General features: G+C 39.4%; 1 protein-coding gene across 6 annotated transcripts in view; it reads right to left on the bottom strand.

Annotated features, from left to right (window-relative positions):
- usp7 (ubiquitin specific peptidase 7 (herpes virus-associated)) overlaps positions 1 to 15,883 on the bottom strand; it is a 77,225-nt gene extending 61,342 nt beyond the window's left edge. For 2 of the 6 annotated variants that reach the window (XM_063059225.1, XM_063059226.1), the window contains exon 1: positions 14,048 to 14,704. In XM_063059225.1, coding sequence (XP_062915295.1) covers positions 14,048 to 14,117 — 70 coding nt within the window. In that variant the 5' untranslated portion in view covers positions 14,118 to 14,704. Of the gene's footprint in view, positions 1 to 14,047; positions 14,730 to 15,827 lie in introns of those variants that run through there. The other 4 variants (XM_063059222.1, XM_063059221.1, XM_063059224.1 and 1 more) reach the window with 4 other exon arrangements.
- Positions 15,884 to 21,984: the final 6,101 nt, after the last annotated feature.

Genomic DNA, 21,984 nt, shown 5'->3' with positions numbered 1-21,984 from the left:
TACAGGAGCCTGAAGGCACACACAATTCAGGAACAGCTTCTTCCTCCACCTGATTCCAGAGCAAAGCATCACAGACAATCTGGCCTTTGTGCAAACAAAAATAAAACGTATATCCAAAACCCGAAACAGCCACACAAAATTCCTGCCTCCACCGTATGGAAAGAGAAGCAAGCACACAGTAAACCCCGGAGTGCACAACCTACAATTTCCATTCCAGGTCATACGAGATGCTGGCTTGTAAAAATTAGTGTTCTATCTTTATTGGCCCCTAAGTTCATAACATTGGCAAGGACTGCAGTGCATCAGTGTGTCCAGTCTCTTTAGTGTCACTCAGGACAAGCACCATTGTTGGCCTTAGTAATGTTCACAACCTAAGTGCAAATACAAACCTACTAATGCATTTAAAATACAGTGAGAAGACTACTGAAGTCCTTTCAACCTCCTCTTCCATTTACCATTGCGGCTGAACGACTAACTTCCACATCATGTTTCTCTAGGCTTTTAACCCCTTTGCTTCAAGAATCTGAATATTCTTGAGGCAGAGATCGAAAAAGACTCTCCATTACTCTGAAAACTATTGTAAAGACTCTCACACCCAAATTAATGGGACACCACTTTTTTAAAAAAGTGACCTCACTGCTAGTTTGTACTACAGTGGAAAAGATCAAAGCTACATTCACCTTGCCTACATTCTTCAGGAACATGTGTTTCAAACAACTTTGACAGACACAAAGCTAGACTGTGCAAGCCTTCCTTATAAGGCATGCAATACATCCCAGCTATTATCTAGTACAAAATAAAGCTGCAACTCAACATACGATATCAACATCTTCCAATGTACTAACATCCTTCCATAATTGTGACTAATACATAGTACAGACGTCATCTCACCAATGTCCAATATAAATGGAACAAAACTCCATATGCCTGTATTCAATTCCTCTCAATAAACTGTAGCACTTATCATTACAGATTTAATATTCTCTTGCCAGCATAACATCCCCACCAATTGTTTCACTGTGTAGTGTATCACTACACTTCATTTACATTGCAACATTATACAAAGTAATCAGAGCCCAAGGTTAACTTTTCAGAATCCCTCACAATTTGCATGGAAAAAGAACTCCAAGGTGAGAGGTCCGAAGAGCAAATTGCCCAAAACCATTATGTTTACAACCTGTAAGAAAGCACAATCTGTAGTGAAGAACTGAAGATACTCTACGTAACTGGCTTAAAATACCCTACTTGATTTGAAAACTGCCTCAAAATAATTTTTCTTTCAAGTAGGTCCATCACAAAATGTTCAGTCAGACTTTGAACTACAGCAGAGATTCAGTTTACCAAGCTTGTTTGTTTAAATATCATGTCCTAAAGATAACCTCAAGCTCCAACCTTACCCTCATGTCCTCTTGTTTTAGACACCATCATGAAAAATTAATTCTTACTATCTACCCATCACACAATTTTGTATCTCTACACTCCCGGTTTCAGGAAAAACAAAATTATTAATCCTTCCTTGTAACTAAGATATTGCAATCCAGTCAAGCCACCTCTGCAAACCAGAGGGCACTACCCGTCCGACAGAGTGGCAACCAAAATTGCAGTGCTTACAGTGCAACTTAACCGAAGGTTTATTTAGTTGGAAAATTATGTTTGTGCTCTTATATTCTATATCATAACTGAGGAAGGCAAGCATCCTATGTGCCATTTTCACACCCCATCTGCTTCTGTGAAATGACCCAAAACCAGAACACTTAGAAACTGGCGTAAGATCAAACTGCTGGCTAGGATGCAAATGCCAGCAATTTTGCTCATCCATAATTTTAATGATTCTTACTCTGGTCTCAAAAATTTCTACATTTAGTTCATTCAGTTATACTGATTAACCTATGATTAATTTTACACTCAAATTGTTGAAAACTGAGTCTTGGCTCATGAAAATGAAATCAATTTAGGATTGGAAGTAATTTTTTTGATCTACTGTCATGCTAGTCATCCAATTGGCTCTGCTCCTTGGTTTAACAAAAACCAAGACTGGAAGCTAACCAACACTTGTCGAGTAGTGGAAGACATTATGGCAGAAAGATTAAAGTAATGGAAAAATATCTTCATCTGGTGAAATACAAAAAGATTTGCTTTTGAAGTTCCTTAATAGGTTTCTATGATTTTGTCTTTCATTTAAAGATTAAAGGGCACTGTTATAATTTTTATGATATTACGCATTTCTAAGAGCCAAAAAATATAGGTTCACAATGTATCAAGTACATATGCTATTCCAACTGCAAACCAAGCTCAAGATCCTAGTATCTATTGACAGGTTCCAGAGCACAGGTGCTAAGAAATTTTATGACCTGCTCTATCAGTACTTTCTTCAAGCTGCTTCCTGGAGCATTGACTCAAAGATGAAAGCATTTTTCTTCTAGAATGCTCAATTCCAGGACTGACACAGAAGCAAATCAAATTTAAATTTTTGACAACAGGATGCATTTCCAGCAGTAAAGATATTCAAAAATACTTTGCTCAAATGCTGCACAAGCTGTGCGATGATGGAAAGTACACAATGAATACAGGATCTACAACATCGAGTAAAATTCAAAATCAGGTGATGTCGTCAAATGGTTATGGTCCATCCAAGGAAAGGACACAAGTCACAAACATCTGGCAAACAGCAAAGTTAAAAGGTGTTGGTAACCAAATACTAACAAATTCAACAGAAGAAATTAGCTACAAGTTTGAGAAAATTATAGCATCCTACTCAGCCGAAGGTAGCAGCTTGCATGGGTATGATTTGATATTTCCATATACATATGAATAAATTTGGTAATGACATTTAAGAAATATCTAGACAAATACTTGAATCACCAAAGCAAAAAACCTAATCTAAGGATCCAAATGTGGGTAACTAGGATTGGGGTAGATTGTTACAATGGACAACATGGTTGAAAGGTCCCAATTTTGCCTGTATATCTGACTCCATGGTAACCTGGAAGTTAAATTAGAAATTGGTTTGCTGCACAGGAAGACTTACAATGTTCCATATCTCAGCTGACCAAATTAATTTTAAAAACAGCTATTTTGTCAGACAACAGACATCTCTAGAGCCATTAGTCCCTGTACTTATTGAAAATGGAAGTTTATTTTAACTGAGAAAATTTTAACTCCTCCTTGCTCCATTACATTTTGTAGGAAGGCATTTATCTTAAACTGTCCAATTTGCCTTATCTCTCAATTAAGTCATACTCTGTACTCTGAACTAATGTACTGACATCACAAATGTAAATTCACTGTCGATTCTTTAACACAGTAACTATCTTGGGAAACCAGTGCAAAATACATAGGCCACAGGAATAATCAAGTCTATTATTCATTACTTGCACTTTTGACTCTACAACTATAACAATACAGTTGAAAAATAAACATATTGAAACGTCAACCTCAAGGTACAGTTCTATATTTTATTACCTATACTCACTTTTCATTTTTTGTTGGCCCCCTGCTGTTCTCTAAGAACTTCACAGAGCAGTGTGAAATTTCAAGTTCATTATTGTGAAACAAATTTATTCTACATTCTATATTTCACATTCTAAACTGTCTACAATGAAAGCAGTTCTTCTGCACTTCAGCAACCAGGAACAGTTGAAGACATCAAAAATGAGCACGGTTAGATATTAAACAGTTGATGTAAAGTTTTTTTAAAGTATCTCCATTTTTAACCTGAAAGTTATTACCTTCTCAGAAACCTCTCATTTTAAAACAACGTTGTCATAAAACAGCCTAACCGCCTTCAGTATTTGATATATTCAAACGTCATTAAATTCTATAATTTAAAAATATAACTTGCAGGATAATAAAATCCATAGCACAGAACCATTACCAACCTAACGTTTAATATTGTAAAATGCATTAAAACAATTGGCACAACACCAAGAGCAAGCAGGCAATCGGAAATAGTTTTCTCTGCTTGACTAGTCTCCCAAGATTATATTCTGCAAACTTATTCTCACACCATTATGGTTACAACATAAGGTTATCTAGACAACTGAAACAACGACATGGCTGCCTGAAAAAGAACGTAAATATTTACTTTATTCACAATGGCAGGGGGGAAAAGGGAACGAAAAATCTGTGATCCGATGAGTCTTCTGCGATTCTTGATGGCACAGTTCTTGGATGTGAAGTGCTATGAGTATTCTACTGAAACTGAATCATGCCATGTGAAAGGAAAATCCACATGCTCATCTGGCATTTGATGGCATTTCTAACATACCAGCTGGTTCAACTCATCTAACTCAGAAGACTTGATTATTAATTTTACAAATAATTAAATAGTTTGACAGCCATAATAAAAGGAAATGCGTGCAAAAAGAGGCTTGCAGAAGATTTTCTTACAGTAGCTATGAGAATCAAGCCAAGTGAAAACAAAAAAATCTCTAGTGTTAAAGTGGAACTTGCCAATAAGTGAAAGATTATGCTCAGGTTTTCACAATCTGCAAAGGGAATGTGTCTCCAATGATGGCAGTGCATACTGAAAGAGGGGAGACCCAAAAAGAATGGTTTCAATCGTGACATTACCACTTTTTAGCTTGAAAGACAACCTCTAATAATTCAATTATTGCCAGATTGGTACTCTAAATTATCTTGGAATCCATTTCTCATGAACCTAAAAAATAAATTCCTCAGTAATAGTTCATGTGTCTTATTTACCAAGTAATCAAAGTACACAGAACAAAAACTTCAAGATTTACAAAACCATTTCCACCATAGTTAATGTAAATCCCAACAAATGACATTTAAAGTAGTTCCTTCAGAAAGATGCGAAAAGAGCCCGTGCATGTCAGAATGCAGTTTTATTTTATTCAGAGATGCAGCGTGAAACAGAGCCTTCTGAGTCACACCACTCAGCAACCTACCGATTTAATCCTAGCCTAATCTTGGGACAATTTACAATGATCAATTAACCTACTAACCAGTACATCTCTGGACTGTGGGAAGAAACCAGAGCACCCGGGGGAAACCCACACAAGAAAGAATGTACATGCTTACAGAGGCCGCTGAAACTGAACGCCAACACCGAGCTATAATAGTGCTGCACTAACCTCTATGCTGCCATGGGTGAAACCTGATGCAACATTATATTCAGAGACTGGTTACCTACCTATTTATACAGATTTCTAAAACCAGCAAATACATATATCCCATATCAACAACCTCATGCAAAATACACAGGTTCAAGACATTATGAAAATTGATATTATACAAACTAAGCTCAATAGAATTTACACCACTAATAATTTAAGAATAAAACATTTGGATATGACGTAATTCAGAAAGCTGAGCCTTCACAAAACCCCATGATTCACATTAAGTGCGACTTACTAAGTGAATGTATGGAGAGTATAAAAGGGACAGAAGTGTTCACCATCCAAGACATTTCAGAATTGTCCTCTGAAAACCAAGTGAACAGAAACACTAATGTGAAGGAATGAGGAATCCACACCAATTTCTCCTATAGTTAAAAGCCGTGACAAATTTTTATTTGAGGACAATTTTTTTTTAAAAAACCTACATTTGAACAGCAATAACTTGGAAACTATCCTCCCCATCACAATCCAATAAACAAACAATATCTGTAACTGAAACAAACTGCAACAGCTGTAGAAATATCTACAGTAGTCATCTTACTGGCACTTCAAACTGTACTCGCAGTGCTATAAAGTTCTACAATTTATACCATCATGCACTGTTAATCAAGTCCAAGAAGAAGATAACTATATCAGTTTGAGAGACTTAATTTTTTGGAAAAAGAGCCTTAAACAATGCAAATCCATTCTGCAATCAGGAATATGGAAAATACAATTTATGATAGGCAAATGTTAACTAAAACTAAAATCTATAGTTAAAATGAAACAGCTATTCTGCCTTACACTAGCAGTTCAATTCACAAGTTTATTTTCACAAAATAAGGGCTCTGTTATTAGTGATCATAATGCTGTAAAATGGCAGTAACATTACTATACATTTGATATACGATGACCTGTAACAGTAAGATCCAAAAAAATGCTCGTCAAGTATTAAAATAATTACAAGCTCTCAAGAGTTGGACCAAGCTGGCTTTTTGTTTTCAACAAATCCACCAATACTCTCTGCACTTTATTCTGAACTCTACTACCCAACCCAAGTATGGACCAGTCAGGAATTGCCTGAAAGTACCACCATCAAATCCTTGGGCTGGTTTCAGTAAGCAAATGCCAATCCCATAACCAAAATTAATCTACTTTCAAATGCCATTAGAGTCACTCTACTTCTGTTTTGCCCTTTCTCTCCCCCAACACCTCAGATCTGCTTCATTCCCTGTCACAAGAGAACATCCTGAAAGTTTAGTAGTACCAGAGAACATGGACATGATATTCCAAAGGGCTTATTTTTGTGAGGTTCACGTTGTTTCAGTTGCACAACTGAGACCCTGCTGCATCAATTCCATTTAAAACCATTACAATCTAGCCATATCTGTTATTTTGCATTGCTGCAGATTCCATGACATCGAAGGTCGTGCTTTAATGCCTCTCAAATAGCTTCGACCTTAATCGTACCCAGTTGGATATATTACCTTCAACTTGATGCATGTAGTAGTCTAAAAATATTCAGTATTTAAAAACTACAGGTACATGAAATTCAAAGTGGTAGAAATATGCACAAGTGTTAAGGTAATTAGATGAATCATATACTCAGAACCAGACAATATAGCTTCAGAAGAGCTAGAAAGTAGCATTAGTAATAATGAAATAGTACAAAAAGTAAAATCGCGGGTATTCACAAGTGAGCAATATTATTGGTCAAACATTTAAAGCCAGCAAAGCTCTAAAATACAATATGTCACTTTCAGCTCAGTTACTCTAATCTACACAAATGTGATACTATGTTCCATTAGACAATATCACAAAATTTCAAACTGCTTTTCAACTCAGATGACTTAAATATAGCTGCCCACAGAAGATTTGAAAGAATTTTAAAGACCCAAAGTATACATGGAAATGAAATTGATGAAAATCCACTATAGATATTTCTGGCCCAGCAAAACATGAATATATGTGTTAAGATGTTTAATAAATCTGCCTCTTATAACCTCAAAGAACCAATATTCTTATATCCAGAATAATTTAGAAATCAAGGGAATCCAGAACAGCTAAATAATCTGCTATAGTATTTTTGTCATGGGGCCTTTTATCAATAAACAGACATATTTACCATGCAATCCAAAAGACTGCATCCTCCAATAATGCAAATTAGTATTCTGGCATAATAACTCTCGTCTTTAAAATATAATTTAAAAGGAGTACCTAATAAACTGAGGAAGATAAGGTGGGGGGTTATATGGGAGGCAGGGTTTGAGGGTCAGCACAACATTGTGGGCCCAAGGGCCTGTAATGTGCTGTACTATTCTATGTTCTATAATCCCAGCAACAGCAATCAAGATGAGATAGCAAATTGTAGAACACAGCCCCACTGTTTTCAGTCGATGAAATCACCTCTCATTTTCTATGAAATGTCTGAATTTCAGACGGCGTGACAGGATGGATGCAGTGAAGATGCTTCTCTTAGTTGAAATGGTTAAAACAAGATGTCAAGTATCTCAGAAAGACAATCCATTCAGAAAATTTCTCCATCCCAGATGGTAGGGAGGATTTCATTGAATTTGCTTAAAACACAGCAAAGACTTCTGGATTAAGAGAATTGAGGAATGTTGTGGAGAAAGTGGCATAAAAGTCGAAGATGGCATTAGTGAATGGTGCATCAAGCTCTAAACGGGCTCGTACTCTTATTTTTAGATAGACTTTTTTTGCATGCATTTACTGAAAGTACAAACCTATGGCTCCGTTAGTATTGTGAGCATACAGCACAAGTCTTAGCAAGGCAAATCATTGATGGAAGTCTAATTTGCATTTTTAATAAATACTTTCAATAACATCACCTCTCATCTCCAAAGAAAATTCCCATGGTATTTTCTACTTTTATTGATTACCTGTGTTGGGCATAAACACATTACCAGTTGGGTGAAGAACATGACTTTTAAGTACGCTAAGGAGCAATTATCTTCAGCTTCTTCATTCCCCTTTTTAGAAAGCATTTTAGTTTTGAGTATACAAAATGTGTAGTACTGAAAGTGCACCAAAATAATTATTTCTGTCCCACAATAAGACACTGCTTTACAAAACGTCAGAATTACAGTAAGGCAATCAGTTGCTTAAATAGCATTAATCCTGGGTGTCATTATACACCAGTCATTGAAAGTGGGCATGCAGGTACAGCAGGCGGTGAAAAAGGCGAATGGTATGCTGGCATTTATAGCGAGAGGATTCGAGTACAGGAGCAGGGAGGTACTACTGCAGTTGTACAAGGCCTTGGTGAGACCACACCTGGAGTGTTGTGTGCAGTTTTGGTCCCCTAATCTGAGGAAAGACATCCTTGCCATAGAGGGAGTACAAAGAAGGTTCACCAGATTGATTCCTGGGATGGCAGGACTTTCATATGAAGAAAGACTGGATGAACTGGGCTTGTACTCGTTGGAATTTAGAGGATTGAGGGGGGATCTGATTAAAACGTACAAAATCCTAAAGGGATTGGACAGGCTAGATGCAGGAAGATTGTTCCTGATGTTGGGGAAGTCCAGAACGAGGGGTCACAGTTTGAGGATAAAGGGGAAGCCTTTCAGGACCGAGATTAGGAAAAACTTCTTCACACAGAGAGTGGTGAATCTGTGGAATTCTCTGCCACAGGAAACAATTGAGGCCAGTTCATTGGCTATATTTAAGAGGGAGTTAGATATGGCCCTTGTGGCTACGGGGATCAGGGGGTATGGAGGGAAGGCTGGGGCGGGGTTCTGAGTTGGATGATCAGTCATGATCATAATAAATGGCGGTGCAGGCTCGAAGGGCCGAATGGCCTACTCCTGCACCTATTTTCTATGTTTCTAAACAAAATTTTCCTTCAACTAGCCCACAGATACTCCAATTGCATATTTACACATCCATCTCTTCCATGTTTCTATATCAATGTCAAAGACAGTTAAAAGAATCATCCTCAAAGCACTCTAATTGCCCACACGGAATCTAATTGGTTATTGAGAGATTTGCAGAAACAATGCATCAGCTTGGCCTCACCACCAGTCTGGACAAAACAAAGGCCTTATTTCAGGCTGCACCTGGATCCACTACTGTGCGGCCTTCGAGCAACATTGAAAGCACAGAACTGAGGGTAGCAAAGGAATTTAAATACCTCAGCAGTGTCATCTCTGGTGATGGTTACTTGGAAAAAGAAATCTATGCCAGGATTTGCAAGGTTAGTCAGAGCCTGGGCTGCCTGAGATCATGTGCGCTTTGCAAGCACAATATCCAGATGTCCACCAAGATCAACTTGTACAAGGCTGTTGTCCTTACTAACCTCTCGTGTGGTTGCAAAATGTGGACCATATTCAAAAGGCAACTAACTCAAACTGCTGGAGCACTTCCGCACGTGCAGCCTGAGATCCATTATGGGCATCCGCTGGCATGAGCAGATTACAAACCTGGAAGTCCTCAAAAGGGCAAAGACTACCAGTACTGAAACCATAATCATGAAAGGACAACTTTGTTGGACTGGACAAACACGGAGGACTCCAGACTCCCCAGGCACCTGCTCTATGGCCAGTTATCATGGGCAAACAGAAACCGTGATAGAACTCTTAAGGGGTATAAAGATTGTGTGAAAGCCAGCATTGCTTATAAGTGGGCTTGTTCTCTGGAAAATAGGGCACAAGACAGAACTGGTTGTTGCACCTTGGTTAAACTTGCTCAGAACATCGAACCTGGACCTGGTCACACAGACTGGAGACTGCCTGACAGAAGACAACAGTAACAGCCATGCCTACAGAAACAGGACAGCTCCTTTGTCCCGACTGTGATCGTCTCTGCCATCGAAGAACTGGCCTCTACATTCACCTCCAAACACACATCAGATGAGCTGCACAAACACAATTGTTATTGTTGAAATCAAAAGATAACTAACATGTCAATGGCTAGCAACACCATATAGCCTGCCTGTTTTGCTGAGTACAATATTTTAGCTCCAAAATAAAACAAAATTGCTGGAAATCTGGAGTAGCACACACAAAATTCCAGAGGAACTCAGCAGGTCAAACAGCTTCTATGGAGGGAAATGGATTTTCAACAATTTGAAACTAGACCCCTGATCAGGACTGGAAAGAGAATAAAAGGGGCAGGAAGGCAAGAATGATACAAGAAACATTCAAACTTAAGCCTACAGCTACAAATAATTGAGGACATATTGATGCACAGTACTACGAAAATTTTATTAATACTAAAGACAGAAAAATTAATTTTCAACAGAAATATAAAGCTACAATGCTTTGTGGGTGAATGAAAAATAATTAGTGGGAAATGGAACAGCACAACTTCTTTGATAATTTTAAAATTCTGAGATGTATTAAGTAACCAAAGATTGTAACTCCATGTTTCCCTATTGTATTTAAAATATTTTCTTATAATAAGTATTACAAAGAATCATTGATCATATGTGAAAGCATTACTTTTTGCTTCCACTTTACTGACCAGTGATGGGAATGCACTGTACACCCGACACCAAACTGCTCCTGCAGAGAACTAAAGATCTTCCAGCTTAATTTTTTCTACACATCATATAAAAGCTATTGAGAACAGCTACAATTGGAAAACCCAGTCATTTGAGAATCATTAAGTTGTTAATTTAGAGCCTTGAGGAAGATACATTTAGAACAGGGGTCAGCAACCTTTTTGCCTCTGTGGGTTGGATCGCGTATTAATGAGCGGACAGTGGGTCAGATAAATGCCATTAAAACACCTGAAATATGGGAATTATCCATTTAAATACATCTTGTTATGTTTTGTCTCAAAATTAATGAATAACGCATGCTACAAAATCATTTATGCTTAAGGTTGCCTACCCCTGATTGAGAATATATAAACAGAATGTTACTTGGAACTTCAGTAACTTTAGCTCAACTAATTTCTGCATTTGAAAGAGAATAGGATAGAAAGCAAGAATAAATTCTTACTGGAACTAATTTCACACAAACTTGTTTTATGAAACTGTGAATGTTCTCTTTGACTCTACATCATCCCTTGGAAGGTGGTGGGTAAAATGTCCTCATTGGGTCTCAACACCTTTATGGAACTGGATCTTGGACTTGATAGAAAGGCTATCCAGTCCAGCTGGCAGAAACATCTCTAGCTCCATCACACCGAGCACCAGATCTGCGAGCTCAGCCTGTTGCTCTTCACCATGATGATGCATGACTGCCCAGCTAGATCCAGCTCAAACCGAATTATCAAATTGGCTGATGACACAACGGAGATCGGCTTCATCAGCGACAGTGAGATGGCATACAAAGAGGACATAAGAGTGGCTGGCAGAATAGTGTGAGCACAACTAGAGTCTCAACATGGACAAGACCAAATAGGTGACTGTGGACTTTAGGAAGGTGTAGTCTGATCACTCTTCACTGCACACGAGTCCATGGAACTAGGAGCACCAACTTCTGGGAGTGCACATAACAGCCAACTTCAGCTGGTCCCTCAACACCACCTCTTTGGTCAAGAAAGCACATCAGCATCTCCACTTCCTAGAGAGATCAAGGCGAGTGGGGCTTCCTACCCGCAATCTAAATTATTTTTACTGGAGCACCAACTGGTACAGGAATTGCAAGGCATCTGACCGCAAGTCCCTACAAAGGATTGCAAGAACTGTAGAAAGGATCATTGAGGTCTCTCTTCCACCCAAAGATATTTATCCGAAGCACTGCATATGCAAGGCCTTTAGGATTGCCAATACCTCCCATCTGTCCAACAATCTCTTTGACCCCTTTCCATCAGTCAGGAAGTACTGTAGCATTAGGACAAGATATATCAGGACAGGAAACAGTTTCTTTCCCGCAGGCTGCAAGACTACTGAACCCTGCCACCATCCAGGTCTCATCACGTATGAAGCGCAGTAAAATTATGCATACTTTTTTAACTTTTGTCATAAATGCATAGTATTTGTTAATTTGTTTGTGGTAATATTACTTTATGCATGATGAGCTATACGAATTATGTTGTGCACCTTGGGTCCAGCGGAAAATTTCATTTGGTGGTATAGACATATGGTTGAATGACAATAAAATGAACTTGAATAAACTTTTAACACTAGATGTAGTTACTTTTCAACCAGAAGTAACCAGAAAATATAGTATGAACACTTCATTGAAAATACATTATTCCCCAAATAAAGTGATAATGTGCTATATCCCCCCCCCCACCAAAACCCCATAATTACCATCTATTCTGCAGTCCAGCCAACATGAAAGCCAAATGTTTCTGTGGCTCAGTATTCCAACTCTTGTCTGAAACAGGTGGCCATGGCTTTAAATCCCAGTTCAGAGACAAGCACATTTTGAAATGACACTCCAAGGTGATGTGCAGTTCTATATAGTTAAGTACTGTCTTCTAGGAGTTAAAGAAAAATCTTATCTTTTCTTCCCACTATATGGTAAGGAGCTCATTCCATTATTCCAATACCATATAGTTTATCATTTAACTGAGGTCATGAATATCCGGTCAACATTCCTAAGGATCATGGAATCTCACTTTCAGAGATAGCTATATTTCAACTAAACTTAATTTGATGTTAAAATATTTGGAATTCTGAAAGATTGCAAAAGGTGCTTGAAGTGATGTTAGCATCAGTTGTCCAAGATTTTCCAGCTGAACAACCATTATAGCTTTACTAATCATCCAGATTGCAAAACACAAATTGACCATAAAGTTTGTCTGTTCACATCCAATTCAGAGAAGTGTATGTTTTCAAACATGCTGAAGAATAGCCAACTCTAAACTAATGACTGCATTCCCAAATTAGCATAAGACATCTAAAGTATGCACCAGTATAACATGGACAATTTACTCTAGATTCAATGTTAAGATGCATCAAAATAACACATTTTTACTTTTAGGAGAAACTATGGATGGATTTTCAAAAATTTGTTAAGAGTGGCAAATGACAGATTAATTATAAGTATAACTGAGGAATAGAAATGATAGTAGGACTGTTACCCACAATGACACAGTGGGGCAAATGGGCTGGGGGTACATTGCAACAATCCAACTGGTGAAAGCATCGGATAAGCAGCAAGTTCTAATCACACAACAACATAATTGACATTGTTCACACCTTATGCCATTCAGTTTATCCACAAAATAATTACAAAGCTCTCAAAGTGCCTGGACGACTGCATATTAAGTTGTGCTTATGGGAGGAGAAAATGTAGTTTCAAGAACTGTGGCTAGTAACAAATTAGAAAGATGATGTATGAATCAATGTTGCTTGAACGGGAAATATTTTTCAGAAATTAAATTACATCTTTATTATGGAATTGATTTAAAAAGTTAAGATTAAAACAAAAAGTTTAATGAAAATAAAGCTATGTTGGCCGTCATAAGTATTTAATTTCTAGAAGTTATTCAAAATAAAAACATTAACATACTGTCATTAACCTCTGTTCAAAAGCCTGCAGTGAGGTCGCAGTCAAAGAAAAATAGACACTGACGGTAAATAAAACAAGCCAAACCAGCATGAGATAGCAAATGCTGCAGAGATCTGGAGGCCATTGGGTCGTATCAGCTCTGGATCCCAGCAGCCAAAGGCCTTGTTTGCTACACTTCAAAACACATGTTTAAATGAAAACAGGCACCTTGTTACTTGAAGATCGTATAATAAATAATTCGGGATCTGGCAGACTAATAGGAGAAGGGAGGGTTAACCGGAGGGAGGCCTGGGGCCCACTCGTGGTGCCCAATGGAAGAGGGGGAGGGGACCTAAACCCCGCGCACTCAGCCTGCGGCCTAGCTTTAGCTCGGGGTGTTTGATTGTAGGGGGAAGGAATATTCTTGTTACTGGTGGGTGAAGGAGTGGGGGCAATAGTGCTGAGTAAGGAGGGGGCTGCGGATGGAGAAGTCCAGGCGGTGGGCCTGCTGCTTACCTTCCATCTCCATCTCCTCGGGCTCGCTGAGGTGCTGCTCATTCTGCTCGGGCTTGGTGCAGTGGTTCATGGTGTCGCCGCCGGCCTCCGCCTCGGGCCCCCTCACCTCGGGGTTGGACGCGAGCGACGGCTCCCTGGTGACAGGAACGGAAACCCGGACGTATTTGCTCGCGATTCGCCCAATCTCGCCCGGGGTTTACGCGCTCGAAGCTTCCCCCCTCCCCGCTCGTCACGGCAAAGGGGGGAACTCGCCTCGGCCTGCACCCAAAGAGGTGGGGGGAGAGCCAGCGCCTCCCGAGAGGAGAGGGTGGGGGGGCAAGAGGGAGGGGAGAGAGGGGGGAAGAAGGGGAGGGGAGGGAGGGAGCCGAGAATCAAAATTAGCGGCTTTTTATTAGGCCAACACCGGAGGAGGTGCGGGCGGGCGTCTTCCAAAACAAAATTAGTCGACGCCGATTTAGTGGTGGGGGGTGTTCGAGTAGCTCGTTGCTTGCGCTGAGGTGGCGATCAACAGCCGGGCTAGCGCCTGCTCTCGCTGTACCCTCCTCCCTCGCTGTCTCTCAAACTGCGACCCCGCTCGATAGGCCTTACTGCTACTGCTGCTACTACTGCCGCCGCCGCTGCCACCGCCTCCTTCTTCTTCTCCTCAGCCCGTTGCTCGCACCGTGCAGAAAATGGCGGTGCGACGCAGATGTCACGTCCGCAACGCGCATGCGCGGCCCGGCTGGGCTGAGAGGCGGGGCGGGCGGGCATCAACAAGGTGGGGAGAGCGTCGTCTCGTCAGCAGACCGCGGCAACTGAGGGGTAAGCGTGCCAACCGAAATACGTGTAATATTTATCTCCAAAATCCTCCTTCCTCACTCCTTCTCTCTACACAAAAAGGATTCCCATATTTTTTGGGAAAACTCCCCACCGATGGGCTGAGAGGCCTCACCGTTCGGGATGCCGCACTGTCGCGAGTGCTGACACTGAAGTCCCTGCCCTCCCCTCTAAAAGAAAAGGGAGTCAGAAGCTCCAATTTAAAGAAAAGTTAACTTTTTCTTTGAATTAAACGATATTTTATTTAATTACGTTTCGAGCAATACTGCAGCGCAAAAATGAAAATATTGCAGATAATATAAATCAAATCAAAAGAAAAGTACTAAAAGACTAGATAATAAAGAGAAAATGTAGAAGTTTCTTTGTCTTTTAATTCTTGGACAATTATTCTGCTTCAGTGAACAATATTAATGTAAATGTAAACTGGTAGGAATATCCAGCCTGACAGACAGCACCTGGAGAAAAAAAAACAGTAAATATTCTGAATTGATGGCCATTATCAAAATTGGATCGTCAGCCTGAAACATGAACCCATTTTACTCACACTATAGCGGCTATTTGGCTTCCGAATAGTTTTGCTTCATATTTTGAGCATCTGCGGATTTTTGAAATTAGATAATCAAAAATCAACTGTCTTGGCTCTTGCTATTTGTGAGCTTGTTCTGTGTAGATTCGCGGCCACAATTCCAGTAGTATATAACCTCCTATACTTAAGGTTCAGAATCAAGTTCATTATCATTAACACACTGGAATTTGTTGTTTCGCAGATATAATGCAATATATAAAAATTACTATGTTCAAAAATAAATAGTGCTAAAGATGGGTTTGTGTTAATGAACCTCAGAAATCTGATGGCGGAGAGGGAGACGCTGTACCCAAATTATCAAATTTGAGTTGTATGGCTACTGTACCTGCTCTTTGATGATAGTAATGCAAAGAGAGCGTTATTGGTGAGGGTCTTTACCTTCTTGAAGTGCTCCCTCTTGAGGGTGCCCTCAATGGCGGGGAGGGTTGTTCCCTGTTTTCTGATCTCTTTGTTGTAAACTGATGAAAAAGAGGTAAAAGTCACTGTATTTGTAAAGAAGCAAAGTTTGATCCTGATTAAGTTACAGAAATCCAAAGTGTGTAGTATATTTTTAAATGTATTTTTTTAAATCTAAAACTGCTGGTAATACTCAAGATCCAAGGAGAAAGAAAAAAAAGTTTACTTTGGGTCAGTTTCTCTTACAACAGACGTTTGTTGGGCTGCTGAGTATTTCCAGAATTTTCTGTAAATTATTTTACATATTTTTAATTTGGTCTTATTACACATATAAGCAATACAGAAGGTATCAAAACACTTATTAGGATTGCAAGTTCCACCACTAGAGCAATGGAGGAGAGTCAAATGCTAAATATCAATGTAATTTTAATATATTTCAAATCTATACATTATGTGCATTACACTCAAATAAGGATATTGTTTTAAATATTTCTTTTAATATACTCTTAAGGACCTTGTGCTGCAGTGGTTGAGATACTACTAGCACAACTGTAATTAAATAAAAATATTTTCTGAGTGGATTAGTTACAAATTATGACCATAAGATATAGGACCAGAATTAGGCCATTTGGCCTGCCGACTCTGCTCTGCCATTTCATCATGGCTGATCCTCTCAGTCCCAATCTCCTGCCTTCTTCCTGTATCCCTTCATGCCTTGACCAATCAAGAATCTATCAGGGCAATCTGTCTGTCTTTCTTAGCCTCTCTACTTCTTCAAAACCACCTGCTCTTCCACCTACCTTCATATCGTCTGCAAACTTTGCAACAAAGCCATCAATTCCATTATCCAGATCACTGACATATAACGCAAAATGAATCAGTCCCAACACAGAACCCTGTGGAACACCACTAGTCACCAGCAGCAATCAGAAAAGGTTCCCTTTATTCTCACTCTTTGCCAGTCAGCAACTGTTTTACCCATGCTAGAATCTTTCCTGTAATACTATGGGCTAGTAGCTTGTTAAACAGCCTTTTGTGTGGCTCTTGTCAAATGCCTTCTGAAAATCTAAGTATTGTACACAACATCAACCAATTCTCCTTTGTCTATCCTGCTTGTTATTTCTTCAAAGAATTCTAACAGATTTGTCAGGCAAAATTTTCACCTGAGGAAACCATGCTGACTATGGTCTATTTTATCACGAGCCTCCAAGTATCCTGAGACCCTATCCTTAATAATTGACTCCAACAACTTCCCAACCACTAAGGTCAGACTAACTGGCCTAAAGTTTCCTTTCTTCTGCCTCAGTCCCTTCTTGAAGAGTGGAGTGACATTTGCAATTTCCCAGTCTTCCAGAACCATTCCCTAATCTAGAGATTTTTGGAAGATCATTACTAATGCCTCCACAATTTCTTCAGCCACGTCTTTCAGAACTCTGGGGTGTATGTCATCTAGTCCAGGTGACTTATCTATCTTTAGACCTTTCAGTTTCCCAAAAACCTTCTCTCCAGTTATGGTAATTGATGACAAACGCATATCTTTTGAAACTAATTAGTTTGTGCCTTGTGAATTTTAAGACCATAAGATACAGGAGCAGAATTAGGCCATTTGGCCCATCAAGTCTGCTCTGCCATTTTATCAAGGCTGATCCATTTCCCTTTCAGCCCCAGTCTCCTGCCTTTTCCTTGTGTCCCTTCATGCCCTGACTATTAAAGAATCCATCAACCTCTGCCTTACCCAATGAGTTGGCCTTCACAGTCACCCGTGGCAAGGAATTCCACAGATTCACCACTGGCGAAAGAAATTGCTCCTCATCTCCATTCAAAATGGACATCTCTCCATTCTGAGGCTGTGTCCTCTGCACTTAGACTTTCCCACCATAAGAAACATTCTCTACATTTCTACTCTATCGAGGCCTTTCAACATTCTATAGGTTTGTGAAGAATATGAACTTGGGTCTGTTGAAAATGATAGGTTGGAATCTTCAGTATCCATTGTCGAACATAGAATGCAAAATCTCAGCAGAATTAGGTAGAACAATATAAGAACACTAAAGTGAATCATAATTGATTTTTAAAAAGTACTGACAACGTGTATCTTAAAGCCAAAGGAAACCGCAGTAAACTTGTCAAGGTTTAACTTAATCTGAACAAAACCTTTTACAGAGAAGAGAGAAATTTAGTTTCTTACAAGAACAAATGTCGATTTAAAAAATGTATATTGAAGCCACAGGTGTGCAAGCAAGTTAATCTTGGAAGCAATATTGCAATAAAAATTAATTCTTCATGTGGAAATTTGAAAAAGATCAATGTAACCAATCAAGTACAACTGAACTAACGGTGAAGGGTTTATTACAGGGAACAAGGAAGAACTACATAGCTTTCAGAAAGACTGCAGAACCATGATAGGCTAAATAGCCACTTTCTGGCCTGAGTCACTCAACGATTCTGTAGTTATACCTTAATAATCAATAAGCTTTAACAGTGTGCTACAATGAAGTAGATTTAAATTCTCAAGTTATGCTGTGGGGGTATAAATAAGAGCCCATCAAGTGGAAACACATGGCCACGCCACTCAAATTTTATCTGTAGTTCAGAAGCAACCAGTGCAAGTCAGGGGACACTTTTGAGCTTGGGTACATTTATGCCATTACTGTGTTCTATATACCTTTTATCAAAAATGTTTCTTTAGAAATCTTTTTCTTCTGCTTAGGCAGTATACTGGGATTGTAGTTGATAAGCTTCCACTTCAGTTCCATTGTTTCAGAGGACTTTCTGGATTCTACCACAGATGGGATGGGAGGGCCCCAACAGTAGGGCTGAGTAGTTTGTGAGGTGGTGCATTCCTTCTGCTATTCAGTCTGAGCTTCAGTTTACTGGCAATGCGTGAATTCAAGGTTCTCAGTGCCATTCCAAAGGATTCTTCTCCACTCATGTGCCAGGTATTCCCAGGACTCAGAGGGAATGTTGCATTTTTTTCCTTATATCTTACAATCTCTAGTTTAGAATAGAGTGTCTGCTTCAAGTTCTGGTATTGGGCATGTGAGTGACGTGACCAATGTAATGGAGGCAAGTGAATGCAATTAGGGCAGCGGTTCTCGACTGGAGTCCACAGACCTCTAGGTTAATGGTAGGGGTCCATGGCATTAAAAAAGTTGGGAACCCCTGAATTGGGGCTTCAGTGCTGGAAACGAGGACACTAAGATAGGTTTACTTATGCTCCCAGTGGATTTCTGGAGATTTGCAAAGACTGTGTTTGTGGTAGCATTGAGATCCCAGAAGCTTATAATAAAACAGGAAGACAAAAGGTTCTGCCATGTTGAAAATCTTGAGCAACACACACAATGTCTTCAAGAAACTCGGCAAGTCAGGCAGCATCTATGGAGGGGAATAAACAATTGACATTTTGGGCTGAGACCCTGCATGCTAGAGAAACTTTTCACTTTGTCTCAGTACATGTGACAACAATATCCCAAAACCTGTACCAAAAATGAGTTGGGTTAATAATGTGGCCATGAATGATGTCAGTCTGGAAGCCTCTCATATTCCGTCTAGGTAGCCTCCAAACCTATTGCGTGAATATGAATTTCTCCTTGTAATTTTTTTTCTTTTGCTTTTCCCCCTTCCTCCTTATATTCCCCACTCTGGCCTATTACGCCTTCTCTCCACCTGCTTGTCACCTTCCCCTGGTGCCCCTCCTTCTTCTCTTTCTCCCATGGACCACTCTCGTCTCCTATCAGATTCCTTCTTTTCCAGCTCTTCACCTTCCCCACTCACCTGGCTTCACCTGTCACCTTCTAACTATCCTCCTTCTCCTCCCCTCACCTTTTATTCTGAAGCCTTCCTCCTTCCTTTCCAGCCCTGAAGAAGAGTCTTAGTTCGAAACATCAACTGTTTTTTCATCTCCATAGATGCTGCCTGACTTGCTGAGTTCTTCCAGAATTGTGTGTGTGTGGCATACAACACTCAGATGTTGTATGACTTGCAAGCAGGGAATTATGTTGGAGGCAAGTTTCTGCTGGCAGTGGAATTCAAGAAGGATGCTTCACAGTCCTTTCCACAGAAGAGAGGATGAAAGCTTTGGTGAGGTTGAAAAAGGCCATGAGAAGAGGTTGTGCTGTTACTTGCATCCTCTCAGTTGTTGTGTAGTGTTGATCGTGTCCACCTTACCTCAAGATGGATGGATCCACACTGCATTTTGGAGACTAGCCCTTTAGCCACTGGGAATAAATAGTCAGGGAGGACCCTGTCAATAGTTTTTGCTATAGAAGCATGCATGGCACCCACGCCTGTTCCCTACACTGTGGTTCTCACAGTTGGATTTGTTCCCTTTCGTCAAGTTGGTTGCGATTACTGTATTTCTGATATTCCCCTATTTTCAGATACAGAAAATTAGATTGTTCCTTTGTGAATAAAGTTTCAGAGCTACAGCAAAATACTGTCTGCTCCTGAGGTTTTATTGCATTTTGCATTGGCATATGGGTTATTGCTCTTCAAAAGCGGGGACAAGTCTGGGCTGATTGGATTTATAATGATAGAATAATTTTACCACAGAAGCTGCTTGGAACATTTAGTGTTGATCTGCTGAATGTTTTCAGTTTTTTTTTGTTTTCGTTTCAGATTTACAGTATCTGAAGTTTTTTTGTTTATTAAGCTAGTCATTTTTAAACATTTATGTAATGAATTAAGGAGACAAAAGTAAGGAATTACAAAGAGTACTGGCAGAAATGTTGCAAAATTCAATGGATATAAAGAATTGGTCTTTGAGCTTTGAAACTGCATGATGCACTCTCAGACTTTGTTTTATTCTGAAGGAACATAGTTCCATGAGCTATCTTCATTTATATTTAAACATTTTGGACATGGACATCAATATGTGATCAGGTTTTAAGTAAGAATTCATCAGAAAATTAAGAAGAATATTGTCTGGGGGGGCTGAGTTGGCAATGCAGCTCAATGCAAAAGTTAGAACCTTCAATTATTTTATTTTCTCTTTTCCCAGGGAAACATTTCTGATGTATCCTTCAAGTCAAAAGACAACAGAATTAATGTTCCTTCGAGAGACAGAATTTACTGCAGTCACAAAATCAATGTGAAATTCTTTGAGACCATGGCAGAGTAGATAAATGGTACCAAAGTGGTATTTCAACCTGCCTTTTAACAAATATTTCTCACAAGAAAGGGTACTCAGAAATAATTTCGAGTTTTAGTCGCATAATGCTTGTTACTAGACTAATATCCAGGCACCTAGACTTAATGTAAAGCCAAGCTAATACGAAATTCAAATTACACAAATGCAGCAGGGGAACTTATATTTCTAAATTATTTAATAATTTAATTTTTAAAAATTATGCTATCAGTAATGATGTTCATAAAAATACCAAACTGAATTAAAAATCCTTTTGACCACTTGTGTCCTTCAGGGAAGGAAATCTGTCAGTGTCAGAGGTCTGGTTATTTGTAACTCAACACACAACAACCTTGACTCTTAACTAACCCTGCTTAATTGGAAGTTGTGGGTGTTAGCAGGGAATAACTTTTGGCTCAGCTGCTATGTTCACAACTAGTGAATAAATTAAAAAAATGTAAACAGCTGTAATAAGAAAGGCCACAGTTGAAGGAATGTGGGCATTACAGGTAAAATATTGCCGTATACACTCAATGACTATATTAAGTACAGGAATGGAACCTAGCATGGTTTTCTGCTGCTGTAGCCCATCCACTTCAAAGTTTGACATGTTGTGGATTCAGAGATGCTCTTCTGCACACATGTAAGTATTTAAGTTACAGGTATCAGATTGCAAGAGAGGGAATTTGTTGAATGCCTATGAGATAGCATTTTAGAGCAGCTTGTGCTTGAGCCTGCTAGGGGAAAGGCTGTCTTAGATTGGGTGTTGTGTAATAACCCAGATCTTATGAGGGAACTTAAGGTAAAGTGATCATAATATTATTGAATTCATACTGCATTTTGAGAGGGAGAAGCATAAGTCACACATCATATCGCAGTGGAATAAAGGGAGTTACAGAGGCATGAGAGAGGAGATTGCCCATGTGGATTGCAGGAGGATACTGGTGGGGATGACAGCAGAGCAGAGATGGCTGAAGTGTCTGGGAATAGTTCACAAGGAGCAGGATAGGTATA

The sequence above is a fragment of the Mobula hypostoma genome, chromosome 9 (assembly GCF_963921235.1).
Source record: "Mobula hypostoma chromosome 9, sMobHyp1.1, whole genome shotgun sequence".
NCBI classification, from domain to species: domain Eukaryota; kingdom Metazoa; phylum Chordata; class Chondrichthyes; order Myliobatiformes; family Myliobatidae; genus Mobula; species Mobula hypostoma.
This window is presented reverse-complemented; position numbering and strand designations above follow the sequence as displayed.